The 13520-nt window shown below is 39.8% G+C and overlaps 1 protein-coding gene across 3 annotated transcripts in view; it reads left to right on the forward strand.

Annotated features, from left to right (window-relative positions):
• The window catches only part of SLIT3 (slit guidance ligand 3), a 536914-nt gene that overhangs the window by 462584 nt on the left and 60810 nt on the right, over positions 1-13520 (forward strand). For all 3 annotated transcript variants that reach the window (XM_021410240.1, XM_021410241.1, XM_021410242.1), the window contains one exon: positions 3661-3785. In XM_021410240.1, the coding sequence (XP_021265915.1) occupies positions 3661-3785 (125 nt within the window). The remainder of the gene's footprint in view (positions 1-3660; positions 3786-13520) is intronic.

Below are 13520 nucleotides of genomic sequence, written 5' to 3' on the forward strand. Positions count from 1 at the left end.
TGAGGACGCTCCAGCACAGAGCAGAGCAGGAAGGTATTTTCTTACTGTCCCACAGGGCATTAGTCTAGTGTTGTACTGCCAACATTGATTAATACCGATTACTTCAGAGGGAAGTTGAAGTATCCTCATAACAGACAATGCTAGAACAAACTGAGTCGTAGTCAAAATAACTTCAGAAAGTTCCTATCCACTATTGGCTGCCTCCTGTCTTGAACTGTGAGGGCTTTGCCCGTCTGTTCCCCTCAGAAGGAAGGTGCAGGCAGCCTCGCAGTTGGAGGTGGGGCTGTATTTATAGTGAGTGGAGTTTTACTTACATAAGAAAAGATGTGTTAGTAGTCTTCGTGAAAATAAGGGCATCAGGTCTGTTTTTATGTCTCACAGTGCCACGAACACTTAGAATACTGCTTGGCAGCATAATTTTTTACTGGCTGGGATGAAACTGCTGAACAAACAAATAATGGTGTTGAAGTGGGTTTGGATCACAGGTTCCCAAGCCTGAGGTCAGTTTTATGGCCTTTTAGATGTATTTTTAATAACTGTAAACTTATAATTTAATTACTTTGAAATGTCAGTCTCAAAACTATCAGAAGTCTGACTACAATTATCAGAACTACAGACTTTATAATAGTGCCTAAAATGTGAAGTGCAATTATTCCCTAAATACTAAAAATACCAAATAATGTACTTGTTCACACTAAGTGAAACAAAGAAAATGAGCGTGTGAAACAGAGTCTGAAGTTTAATCCAACAGGAGAAGGCCGGTGAATTTTTCATTTTGAAACTGTCATGTATCAGCAATTAGATTCACTTTCTCTCTAAACTAACATGCAAGATATAAGTGAGTCCATGATTCTGACTGTTAAAACAGCTGTATCGTTTTTATATAAATATTAGTTAGGTCCACCAGAAAGCTGGTGGGCTTTCTGGTGGCCTAGCTGTCTGCCTCACTGGTTTCATCTGAATAGAAAAGGAGAAAAAAGTGTTGTTTCAGAGGCAGACTTTGGACAGGCAGATGTTGTTGACGGTCTGAATGAGTTTCAGTATACTCCAAGAATCTCCACACCTTAGTAAAATTCACCCTTTTTCAACACAATGTATATATTTTGAGAAGCAATGCATGATTTTGTAATCTGACAGTAACTGAATTTATTTCCCATGTGCACATTTAATACAGTACTCTTCATGCTGTTATCTCTGGACATCGATGATGATCTTTAGTGGTGAAGTGACAGAATTTATTACAGCACAAAGCACACGTTTACCCTTGGCCCGAAGACATTTACCCTATGTCAGGGACAGTGCAGCCTCAGTTCATGCTGCAGCTGCATGGCTCTCTCAGCTACAAATGCTGAGCTGTAGCTGTGGCACGAGCCTGTGGCAGCAGAATGACACTATCTGTGGGATAACACAGATTGTCCAAAGATATGTCCTTACTTCTGCCTGCATAGATTTGATCCTTTCCCCGGCATTGCTCGCATGGAGCTTGAGGGGGATGAAGTGTCACTTGCCTCAAAAACACCTGGGTCATTGCTGCAGGTGTCATCCCGCACTGAGCTCAGGACCTCGAGATGCTTGTATAAAGGTTGTGCACAGATATCCTCTGTGGCCTCCTGTAACTTTTAAATTAAAAAAAATATATAAGTAGTTTAACAAACTCTTGTTAAAATCACGTTTCTAGTGTGTGACTGAGCAGAAGGTTATGTCTCAGCAGAGCCAAGAAAATAAAAGCATGTAATGTGTGAGTCATGCAAACCCATCTCTGCTTTTTATTAAATTGCCCTCTTAGTGATGCAGTAGAGGAAAGGAATGTGCTAGGCTGAGGGCATTTTGCTATATGAATTTATAAATCAAATCCCCAAGGGCGAGCTAATGAACTACTTAAGTGCTAGGAACTAACAGTGTGCTTATTAGCTCCTACATTGATTAGCTTTGATCTGTGCCATAGGAATAACTGGAAAATATATGTTTGTGTAATATAGAATAAATAAATAATGAATTCTGGCTCAGTAACCTCTAAATCGAGTAGAAGAGCAACACTGCTGTCTCTACTAAGCACCCTGCGTAGCTACCTTAGTGTGTTCGGGGAGGAGCAGAAGAGGAGCAGCTCACTTATGTTACACTTCACCACCAACAGTGCCAGAAATTCAAATGCTATTTCCTCTTCCTGTTCTAACTCCAAGTTAAAAATGTGTGACATTTAGTTAGACATAAAATCCAAAGGTGGAAGAGGAAAACAACAGACTTTTATTTCATTTTTCGGATTTGTTACTTCTTGTTTATATTATGTTGTTTCACTCTGCAATTAACTGTGCTGCTTTTATTAGCTATGTTGACCCTGCCATGTGTATGAGATCAGGATATAGCCTTTATACAGCAGGCACATTTCAGCTGAGACTCATTGGTACTAATTTCTCTGATGTTCTTAACCCCCTGTTGGTGCCGTGCTAGTATTCAAAGTGAATAACGAGGGTTTATATCTCACGGAGGACAGCCCAAAGCAAATTCCTGACTGAAAGGGAGATCTTTTCGTCTTTGATTTTTGTAGCCCTCTACAGCTCAACCTGCTTTCTAATGTCAGATATAAGCTTATATTCTCCACTTTGAGGATGTATCACAACTTACTCCTGCTTATCACTTATCATTATTCAGTAGCAGAAGGCCTGTGCCCACTCCAGATCACACAGGACCAATTTTAAAATATTTTAAAATGTGTTGCCTTTAAAATGAGATAAAGTTATTTTAGATTCTTTATTGTCTGTTATAATTGAAGCCCCTTTAAAGTGTTTGGCTTTATTTTTTATGTGTAAAAGCTGTTAAGTCATTGATATTTGAAATCTAGCCACTTCAAAATCACAATTTTCTTAACTATAAATATAGCAGTCTGAATTAACTATCTGTAACATCTCAACAATAAAATATTTGTTTATTCAGTACCCCAAATTACATGATATTATTTTGGTCTGTGTTCAGCTTCCTGCTTGTCTGCAAGTATCACTAATCTATTAAAAAATATGGTTGTTTAAAAGTTTTAAATATAGACATGCATATTTACCTGCATGCACTTACAAATTTGCGTGTTTAACTCTGTTGCATTTTGCCAAGGTATCTGAATGTTGGCAATCTTTCTTCTGGATAGAACAGGAGGAAAATAAGTTTTAAACTCTATTAAAACTAAGAATGGTAGAACACTTTGCACCTAAACAGTCCCATAAGCCTCTAACTGAATCTTTCTTACGCATGTTTTTCATTTCTACTGTTGCATCTGCACTTTCATTCTTGTTACCAGCCATAGAAATGTCATGTTATAGTTCCCTAGGGGTTGCTGTTGCAGAATTTCCAGCACTAAGAGAAGGAAAAATTGCTGAAAGCCATATATATATAAGCCCATTCTCTGGAGATTCCCAGTGTGTTTTTTCAGAGCTGATGTTTCCATGTGCAGGAGAACATAAGCAATACAGAGACTTGCCCAGCACTTGATTTAAGTACTTAGAATCTTCATAATCCTTGGGAATCCTTCATGCTGTTGTGTAGTGTTGCACCCACAGCATGTGCATGTGTACCAGCACAGGGTGAATACTGCATTAGGGAAAAATGTGAGTATGGGAAGTATTAATTTTGTAATCCAGTTCTCTATTAACTCACTGTGTTTTGCCCTTCCAGAGCCGGTAGATATCAGTGTTCTGTCCAAGTGTAACCCCTGCCTCTCCAATCCATGTAAGAACAATGGGACATGCAGCAATGATCCAGTGGAGTTTTATCAGTGCACCTGCCCTTTTGGCTTCAAGGTATGACTACAAATGAACTACATGAAAAGCAATAAAATATTCTTCATCCTTTCTGCTTTCTAATTGTTGTAGCATGAGAAGTCAATTTTACAGGCAACTGAGTTCAACAGATGCTTTACTCAAACAGATTGCATGTGACCTTTCAACTGTTCTCCAAATTTTTATCCTGTGTAATAGGAAAGGCATTTCTTTCTCCTTGTGCAATAGAGCAATATGCTCTAGCTGACCTTGCTTTGAGCACGACTAGATGATCTCCAGAGGTTCCTTCCAACCTTGGGCATTCTCTGGTTCTGTGATGTAGACATCCATATGAAATGACCAGTTTATTTTATCTTCCTTTTCATTTCTTTATTTTTAAACACCAAGATAACTGTTTCATAAGCTGCCATGCTAAAGGGAAGGCAGTTCAGATGAAAATTAAGGACCACTTTCATCCATGGTGACAGAGTGAGCTACTTGCTAGCTTGCATCCATCTCACACAGACTGATTAGCAAAAAAGTGATGATTGATCAGGCATATTGCTACAAGCTCAACTGTCTCTGACTTCTGAGTACTGTCTGTAGAGTGATCTGAAAATGTGGAATTCTGTAGATGCTAAGTGTTGTGAATGTGTAGTGTCAGTGTCTAGATAACAGATACGAAAACTGGAAAACTATGCCATTGAGTAATGTAGTTTCTTCAGTAGTGATACATAAATCCCTTTGTTAACACTGCACCGTGAGAGCTTAAGGCTACCAAAACTTTTTTTCAGAGTTGATAACTCTGGAAACCTAGCTCAGTAGTAAGTAGCTGAGGGATTAAATGTAAGTAATAAATGAGGCATACGATCTGTTCACAGGCTCAGGATAGGATGTTACGGGCAGAGAAGCAGGTTGCATCCTGTAAACTGTGTTTTTATTTACCTCATTGGATATTTCTGACAGAGTCTTGGTCAGTTAAAGCAGATGTATGAGAACTATAGGAAAAAAAGGTCATAACCAGACATACATGTGGGAAGTAAGAGCAAATACCGTGGCACACATTCCAAATAGGAGTTGGGAATTAGTTGGAGCTGATGATATCACCATTTCCCTTCTGTATCTACTTAGGGTACGTTGCGTTGTGTTGTTGTTGTGGTGGATCCCTGAAACATTGGAAGAGGGAAGATGTAAAGCTCGTTTGTTTCATTCTAATGTCCTCGTGCTGGCGTATTGACCTGCAGCTTTTCCAGGACATTAAAAGACCACATTGTCAAAACTTCATTCATCTAAAACTAACTAGTCAGTAGCAGTTGATTTATCTTGATATCTGTTTTATCTTCCAAGGTTAATAGACTAATGGTTGTTTTAAATTGATGTTTAACATCAACTTGGTTAAATTCTTCATATGGGGCTAGGCAACTGTTAGGTTAACTTCAAAAGTAAGTTTTCTAAACTAGCAGGAAAATACATAAATCTTTGTGTATCTCTTACTCTGTAATGCATACATGCTGGAAGAGATACTCAGGTTATTCAGAGTAGAATTGCATTGGTTATGAGAATATCTTTCCTTTGCCCTTATTTTATCTTTTTTTATATATTCCTGTATTAGCAAATCCACTAGTATACATGCATTTATATTAATAGAAGACATGTTTATAAAGGAAGGATTTATTAGCAAAGAATAATCAAGAATAATCTTCTAGTTTTATTGGTAGTAATTTTCTAATGTATGTTAGGCCTCAGTACATCAATTTACTTAGAAAGGTTTTGATAAACTCTTGAACTCGGTTTAAATATCTCGTAGAGCATCCTACTTTTCTCCTCTCTCACACACTTCTGTAGGTGACATTCAGTGTGTGAATGCAAAACCCAAAACCACTTGTGTGCTTGTGAGCACCAGGCTGTCATCCAAGCATGGCATGGAGTGAACAGACCCAGGCATGGCACTTAGCACAGAGTTTAAAAATAGAGACTAAATAACACTAGAGGGAGAATCGAGGGAAATTTAATAAGCAAAAATGAACCCTTTGTCTTTACCACAGGTTTTTGAGTAAAAATGAAATTTGACAGGTCCAAATGCAAACCATATGAAAGGAGTACTCTATCTACCACGCAGTTCTCCACCAGAGATTCATGCTAATTCAATAACAATACCTTGCTTCCTTCTCACCAGCCAGCAGCAAACAACTCTCTCCATCTGGAAACCATTTCCCAGACCTTGATAAATTGCCCTAAATCTGCCCTCTCAGCATTTGTTTTTCCTTGTTTGATGTAGATTTGTAAAAAATCCTGTGTGGAGGAGTTTATATCAATAATACAAAAAAACCACCTTTTTTTTTTCTTTTTTCCAAATGTAAGCTCATTCAAATAAGATAAAGGCTTTATAACGTTCTCTGGGAAGGGATAGATAGCTGCAGTCTGTTCTCTGGGGTTCCTATCCTCATGCAAGCCTCAGAAAAAAGCAGTTGGCCAGCTAGCAGAGAGCTGCTTGAGCAACCAGATGCCAAACGAGTGCCTGATGGGATCAGGAATTTTTACCACTTAATGGAATAGCGAAAGTGGATAGTGCTGTATTTTTTTTACTGTTACACTGAAGATGGTCCAATCTCTTACTTTTCATTATCACAAAAATGTTTTTCCTGTTGAATGCTTACTTTATGGGGCTTGTAGCACTGTGTAATGCCAACTGTGCTGGGTTTGAGTAAACGTCAAAGTGAGGTAACTGATGGACCACCTGAGCTGAGAGGCCAGTGGCCAAGTGGTTGTGTCTGATGAGGACAGAAGGAATCATTTGCTCCCTTAGGAGTGGGGCTGGCTAGAGCTGACAGCTATTGATAAGCCATGGTCGAGCAGTGTTTCTGTGGTTCTCCTTTGGGAACAAAGCCCCATAGCCAATGGGAGATGGTGGGAGAGTGCCACCTGAAGTGACTGTGGGCTGTGCCACCCAGAGCCCCAGGGTGCTCTGGCAGGAAATGTCTGTGAGTGTTACCAAACCTGTGTTTTGAGATTAAACGCACACGTAGGTGTAATTATCCAGTGATTTTTTTTTCTCCATAGCGTTCTTTGAATGATTATTTAAATAATGTGTGTGGTTTAGATTGCGTAGCATGATTACAAGTGGAGAAGTGAAGCTTACTTTTGTTTTGAATGCTGCTGGCCACCTGCACCATGAGTGTGTATGCATGCAGCTGGTGGCTGGTGAATAGATAGGAGCACCGTGCTAATTCATTTATCCTACAGCGTGTGGTTTTTCTGTAACTCCATTGATACCGTAAAGTCAAGTCCATGGGTGTCGGAATTCAACAGAGTAATCAAACTTGCAATCAATAAGCCACTGAGAAAGGATTTAGTTGAATAGCTATAGTAAAATCTAAGGTGAGCAAAACAAACGCTGTGTTTTGCCACTGTACTCAAAATCCCTTTGGATTTGTTCTTTTTTTATTATTATTTTGGTGGAGGGGCTTTTTTATGCTTTTCACACCTTTTTTCTTAAAACTTTGGTAACAACAAATGAAGAAGAAATATTTTAATTCCTCAAGATAGTGTTATTTGTAGAAATGGCGAATGAGAGCTAAAAATACATCTGTGTTTTATCTGAAATGAAAGAACATTGTCAACCTGGAACACAGCATGAATTGCCTGCCCAGGCATTGCCACAGCCTCTTTGGTTGCTCACATTAATGGGAGCCTGAGCTGCTGGGATGCAGAGATTTTTGTCATCTCTTGGTTCTGGTATTGCTGACAGCTGTCTGAAATGGAAAGGGAAAAGAGGTAAAATCAGTGTTGCACATGGTCCACACTTTGGGCAACAGATGCTGATGTGTCTGTGATAGAGCTGCTCTGTAAATTTCACTCAGCTCTATTCACTTCCCTGGTGAGTTCAGCCAGCGTCCTGACTTCTCTAGCAGCACTGCAGTATCCTGAGGGTTCAACCAATTTCTCCAGTCATCCACAATGACAGATACAATTGGAAAAATTCTGGGTAAAGCTCTTGGGCTTTGGAAAGACAGTATGCTTTACAGCCAGACTCTTGTGGTGGGAGGCATTACAGCAAAGCCAGAATGATAGTGAGGAAGCTGACTCCAAACTTCTGCTAAGAATTTGGCTCTTCTTCCCCCCAACCCTCTGCGCCAGGATTTTGTCCCTGAAAACAGAGTTAGAAATGGAGAATCTCAGAGCAGAGGAGTGCCTGTGGGGTATGTGAGATTTGTGTCTGTCACATGTTGTACACAGATACGACTGAGGTGCCAGCAGGCAGATGTAGCCAGGCAGAAGCTGTGACTGCTCAGCACAGGGCTGATAGGCAGATAATGTCAGTACAGACTTCTCGTGCTGTTAGCATGGGCTCAGTGCTGGGCTGACAGTGCCATTCTCTCATGAGTGTGCACATGGCCCTGCATTTGGAGGGGGAGCACAGGCAAACAAAGTTTGCTGTACTTGCACTTTACCCTGTTGACATTATGTGAATAACCTCTTGGAGCACAAGAATAACGATTGTTTTAGTAATATTAACATAGAAGAGGCTTTAAAATGTAGATATCACAGTGTTATTTCATGCCCAGCTGTTCTGGACTACTCTTACACCGCAAGGCTGAGGAGGTGCAAGTTTTTTCCAATGGGCCAGTTTCTCGGTAATGCCAATTTGGTTGGGGTTCTATGAAACTAACCGAGTGTAGGGTTTGGCTACTGATGTATGCCTGCTGTGTGAGAGTCCATGTCAGCCCTGGTTTGTTAGGCGAATACTGGTTGGAACTGTAGCTCCTTGCTTTTGTTTCTTTGGAGCTATTAACGTATGTATATAAGTCCCCATATACATCATTCAGTGCACTGATAAAAACCACGAGCTGCAATTGCAGTCGGAGGGAAACTTGGAAGGAACTCATAAACCAGCCTGCCCTCGTCCATGTGGGATGGGAGAGCAAACATCTTTGCCTGCACATATTGCTCAGTCCTGGCTCTTTTCTTTCCCAGTGTCAGGGCTGGGAGGACAGACACAGGAATGTAAGCTCAGTGCCAAGTTTTCATATGAAGAAATCAACGTGGCAAAATAGTGCTTGTGTGAGCTGATTCTGCCTTGAACTCTCACTGTGATCATTTCTCCCGGAGCGTGTGTTTGTGTGATTTGAGGTGTTCTACTTTTTGTTTGTTTGTTCTAACCGTATTTAAAATACTTACTAATGAATGATGAAGAAGCATTTTTCACTCTTAGTAAAATAATGCAGGAAGCCCTTGGGGATGTGAGGCAATGGGTGGCCATGTAAAATGAGTAGACTTGTATTTATGTATGGATTTTTAGGGCAAGGACCAGTGTCAGCAGTGGGTGGCTATAATCTCATCTAATGCTCCCAGCCAGCAAACGAGCAGAAATTGCAGTATTTTCCTGTGTGCTTATTCCTTTAAACTTACTGTGCATCAGACTTGTGTTTCTTTCTGTTTGCTCTTTCTATTTTAGTAGGTTTAAAGAGAATGGAGATATGCAGATATGCATCCAGAAGAGCATAAAAATGAAAGGCTTAAGGAGGGATTACTGCCACAGTTGCTGGCTAAAGGCGGTGAGGCATGCTTACACCCACCGCAAACCCCATAAAAATGTAATAATGTATTCTGGCATGCCCTAATGAGGGCTCTTAATAATAAAGCCAACTCTAAAGAAGTATTTCCATTTGTGTTAGGGCAGCAAGAAAGCAGATGTTGAGCAGCTTCAGGCATTTGCTATGCTTGTTCAGGAGAAGGAGCCAAGCAGTGAAGTTAAGCTGAATCGTAAGCCATACTCACCAGTGGGCACTGTCATCTTCACTCTCTTGTCAGTGAGGATTATTCCTCCCACTTTGTTTTTACTACTGTTTTTCTGATCTAGTACAAAATATCACAAGAAACCAGTCTTTCAATTCATCTTTTCCCAGGGTACAGGAGAACTTTTTATTGGTTTTTAGACTTGATTTTAGGCTCTTCTTACATTTGCCTGGTGCGATTACACTAAATAACCATTTTTCTTTCTCTGTGGTTTGCCTGCCTTTCAGGTGATTACTGGTCACTATAACTCTGCTTAATCAAGTTCTCTTTAACCAGCTCTTAATCCTCAGCATCCCACAATTTTTCCCACCTGCCATCCTTAAGGCTTTCTTGAGATGGCTGTACTATGGATACGGCCTTTGGGTTTCTTTTGTTTTCAGAGAACATGAACAGAGGTTGCCCTGAGAGGCTGATTGCCCTTTGGGGATGATGGAATTGGTGCAATTCCTGTAAGCAGCCTAAGACGAAAAGACAACTTTCTTTATAATGTAAGAGTAAACTCTCTCCTGTTAATGGAAACGATATAAATACTGGACTAGAGTGATTTCTGTGTAGGGGTAAGTGCACTGCTGCTAAAGTCGTCCCAGAGCTGTCTGTGCTTGGTTCCTTCCAACTGGTGCAGGGCAGCAATTGACCCCGCAGCCTGGGGATCCCTTCCCTGAGCTTCCAGGAGCCTCTGGAATATAAGTTAATACATGATAACACTCGTTGTCATGGTGGGTATGTTTGATTTCTTTAGTAATCTGAAAAATCTGCACGTTTGTTTGCATTAGAAAACATTGTTTTCTTCTCTCTTAGCAGTCAGTTCAGTCCACTGTCAAATTGTCTTGGTTTATGCCAAACAGGGTTGCTGGTACTTGTGAATGGCAGTCCTTGTAGGGGAGGTTTTACAGAGCTTTCACAAGCAAAACTGATGGTAGTAATAAAAGCTCTCATACTGAAATACTGCTATGGAATTGTCCCACACCAAAATGCTGCACCCTGAAAAGATAGTGGAACTCCAGCAAAGATTTCTTCTAAAGGATTATGGCTCTTCCAGCATCTTTCTTTATTTCAGAAACCTACTGAGTGGTTTGGAGAGGTTTTCTAATCATGTAGGCCCTTCCTCACTGTAGCTTTCACTGAGTTTCTGCTTATGATGGGCCCCTCGTCTCTCATGCAAGTTCTGGGTTCAGTTTCTCAAGAGTAAAGCATAGGTCCACTGCCTTGAGTAATAAGTTTAAAATATAATTCCTTCATTTTCTTTAATTCCCTATTTCTCATTAATATGGACTGTGTTTTCTATACAAATGCTTGGTTTTTATAGCTCTCTCTGCAGTGTTCACGTTCACTGACTTTCGGTCACCTGAGAAGGATTTTATTGTCACCGCAATGTGATGTAAAAGAAATAGGTCATTTGGTGTTCTAAGGGTACTGAAAACAATGTTCTCTTTCATGCACATGCACAGATTTTCAGTGTTGATAATTCTCTTCTTCATCTCCCAGCACATTCACACAGTGAATCAGACAGAGCTGATCCAGCATCCTTGGAAGCTTTGGAGCACGTGCCCCAACCAGTTTTACACCTCTGGACTAAGTTCAGATATGTGCTATGTGAATCGACTCTATGATAGATTAATGACACTTCTTTTGTCATTGATTGCAAGCCCCAAAAGACCATTGAAACCCAAACTTCAATGCTAGCAGAGGTTTAGAAGGACAATCAGAATTTACATCAAACTGAACATAATTTGCAAAATAAACCTCAGATGTCCACTGAGAATTAACATTTGTAATTTTCGGAGAAGAGCCAGAGTTTTTAAAAAATAATATGATGAATCCTTGCACTTTGACTTTGACAGACATATTCTCAATTACTAGCTACTGAGGAAATGGAAGGTGTATTACACTCTGGAGGATCATAAATCTTACTGATTTAAATAAAATGAGGCTTAAGAGAGCAGAGTTCACCTAATTTGCTATAAATTGACAATTGTGATTTATTAACAAGGACAAGGAAGTCACTAAGAAGTGCTGCTGCCATGCCCAATTATTGTTTAATCAGGTGCCAGATGAAGCTAGACTGGCATAAAAGATAACTATACAGTGCTGAAGATGATGGGGTATAAGTAACTATTATCTGTATATTTACTTCAGATACTAATGCTGAGAAGGTTTTCAGAGGCAGTTAAATCAGCCAAATGGTAGGGGGGGGCAGAAGTGCAGCAACAAAAGCAATATCAATATATCTTCTATAACCTAACTTCAGTGTCATTTAGCAAATACTGTTTTTCAGAATGCTTGTGGACAGCGTTTGGATTTTTTGCCATGTTTCTGTGCCAGCGTGTAAGTTCAGCTGCATAAAAACAATAGTGTATTAAAAAAAGAAAACTGAATCTTGTAAATAAATCCAAATTCATTTTAATTTTTTGAAGTCAGAAATGGGTAAAACGTATTAATTTTTCAACTTAAATTAATTGACTTGTAAACAGCAAATGCAAGAAGATGAATTTTTATTACCCTGTTGTGACAGAAGACTCCAGAGAAATAGTGAGTTCATAACCGCTGTGAGTGTGCTGAGCTGGAGGCATCTGCGGGGTGGATGCGTGTAGCAAGGTCTGCATTCAGAAACGGGAGTCAGAACCTCTCTGCAAACAACAGATGATCAAAATCTTTCTGCTTCCACCTGGCAATCTAAAAGCAGTCTGATCCAAAATCACTGTGATATTGCCCGTGTTTTGCCAAATAATTTGTGTATGTGACGAAGCAGATGGATCTAACATACACCATGCCAGCTCTTGTAGTTGTTTGACCTTGCCAGTGAGCGTCATCTGTATCTTTTCCAGATTGAGGCTTAGCCATTGCATTCACAGCCAGAAAGAGCGTAAATAAGGAAACAGTACCACCTGGATCAGCTGAAGAACTTTGGACTACTGTGTGTAGATTTTCAGTGTGCAGTGTCCACATATATCTTTACTTCAGTGAAATCAATTGGGAATCAGTTTCAAATGGTCTCATTGCTAAAATGGCAATAGGGTGAATCCCAGTGCTGTGTCCCTTAGTCCTTCCTAAGATGCTGCTGAAGATGCCGCTAGGTAAAGACTGTAGCGTGAGTTTATACTTTGTTATGTAACTGAATACCGTAACTTCAAGAAAGCCTTTTATCTCAGTTCTCGCTTTCTTAAGCATGAAAGAAGCAAAATTCAAGACAAAAAGCTATTCTAGATTTTAAAGTGAATTTTCTGAGTGTCTGTGTCTTCTACTATTTCTGAGTGTCCTTCCCCCTCTACTCTCATCCCATTTCACCTCACTCTTTCATGCAAAGCACCAGGAATCATGCCTTGCTTACATACCACGCTTAGCCCCTTGTTCTGCTTTTAGACCTTTGGAGGTCTGAATGTATGAACGAGTCCCACTGACACATGCAGATGTAGTTTTAACACTCAGACAATTGATGCAAGTAAGTAAAGTTTACAAAACATTTTTCAAGCTCTGTTAAAGCAGAACGAAGCAATGTACGTGGCTATGTGTCCTTTTTTTTCTTAATTTCACAATATTAAGAGGTTAAAAGTTTGAAGCTAGCAGATTTTTTAAGTTTGAGTAGTATTCCTGAATGCACACATATAGAACGCACTGTACATCTCAGTTTATCTGCTGTGAATTTTCATTCAAGCCCCTTATGAAGCGCATTTATGTTGTCTTTTCCCTTCAGTTAATGGGTGCTTATTAGCTTTTGTCCAGGACAAGTATATGAATGTTTGTGAGATGGAGAGTTGGCTAGGAATGTAAAGGATCAGGTTTGCAATACACTATCTTTGTAGCTGGTCATTTTTTATTGTTCTTTATGTCCCTAAAACTTTTAGCTGTATCTAGAGCATGGTACTTCAGTTGTTGATGAAAATGTCCTGCTTCTTCGTTTGAAGTCTCCATTAACTATTTAGTCTTAGTCTAGTATTTTTACTAAACACATGAAATCTGCCATCTGTTCTTTGCATATACCAT

This window comes from Numida meleagris, chromosome 12 (genome assembly GCF_002078875.1).
Source record: "Numida meleagris isolate 19003 breed g44 Domestic line chromosome 12, NumMel1.0, whole genome shotgun sequence".
NCBI classification, from domain to species: Eukaryota; Metazoa; Chordata; class Aves; order Galliformes; family Numididae; genus Numida; species Numida meleagris.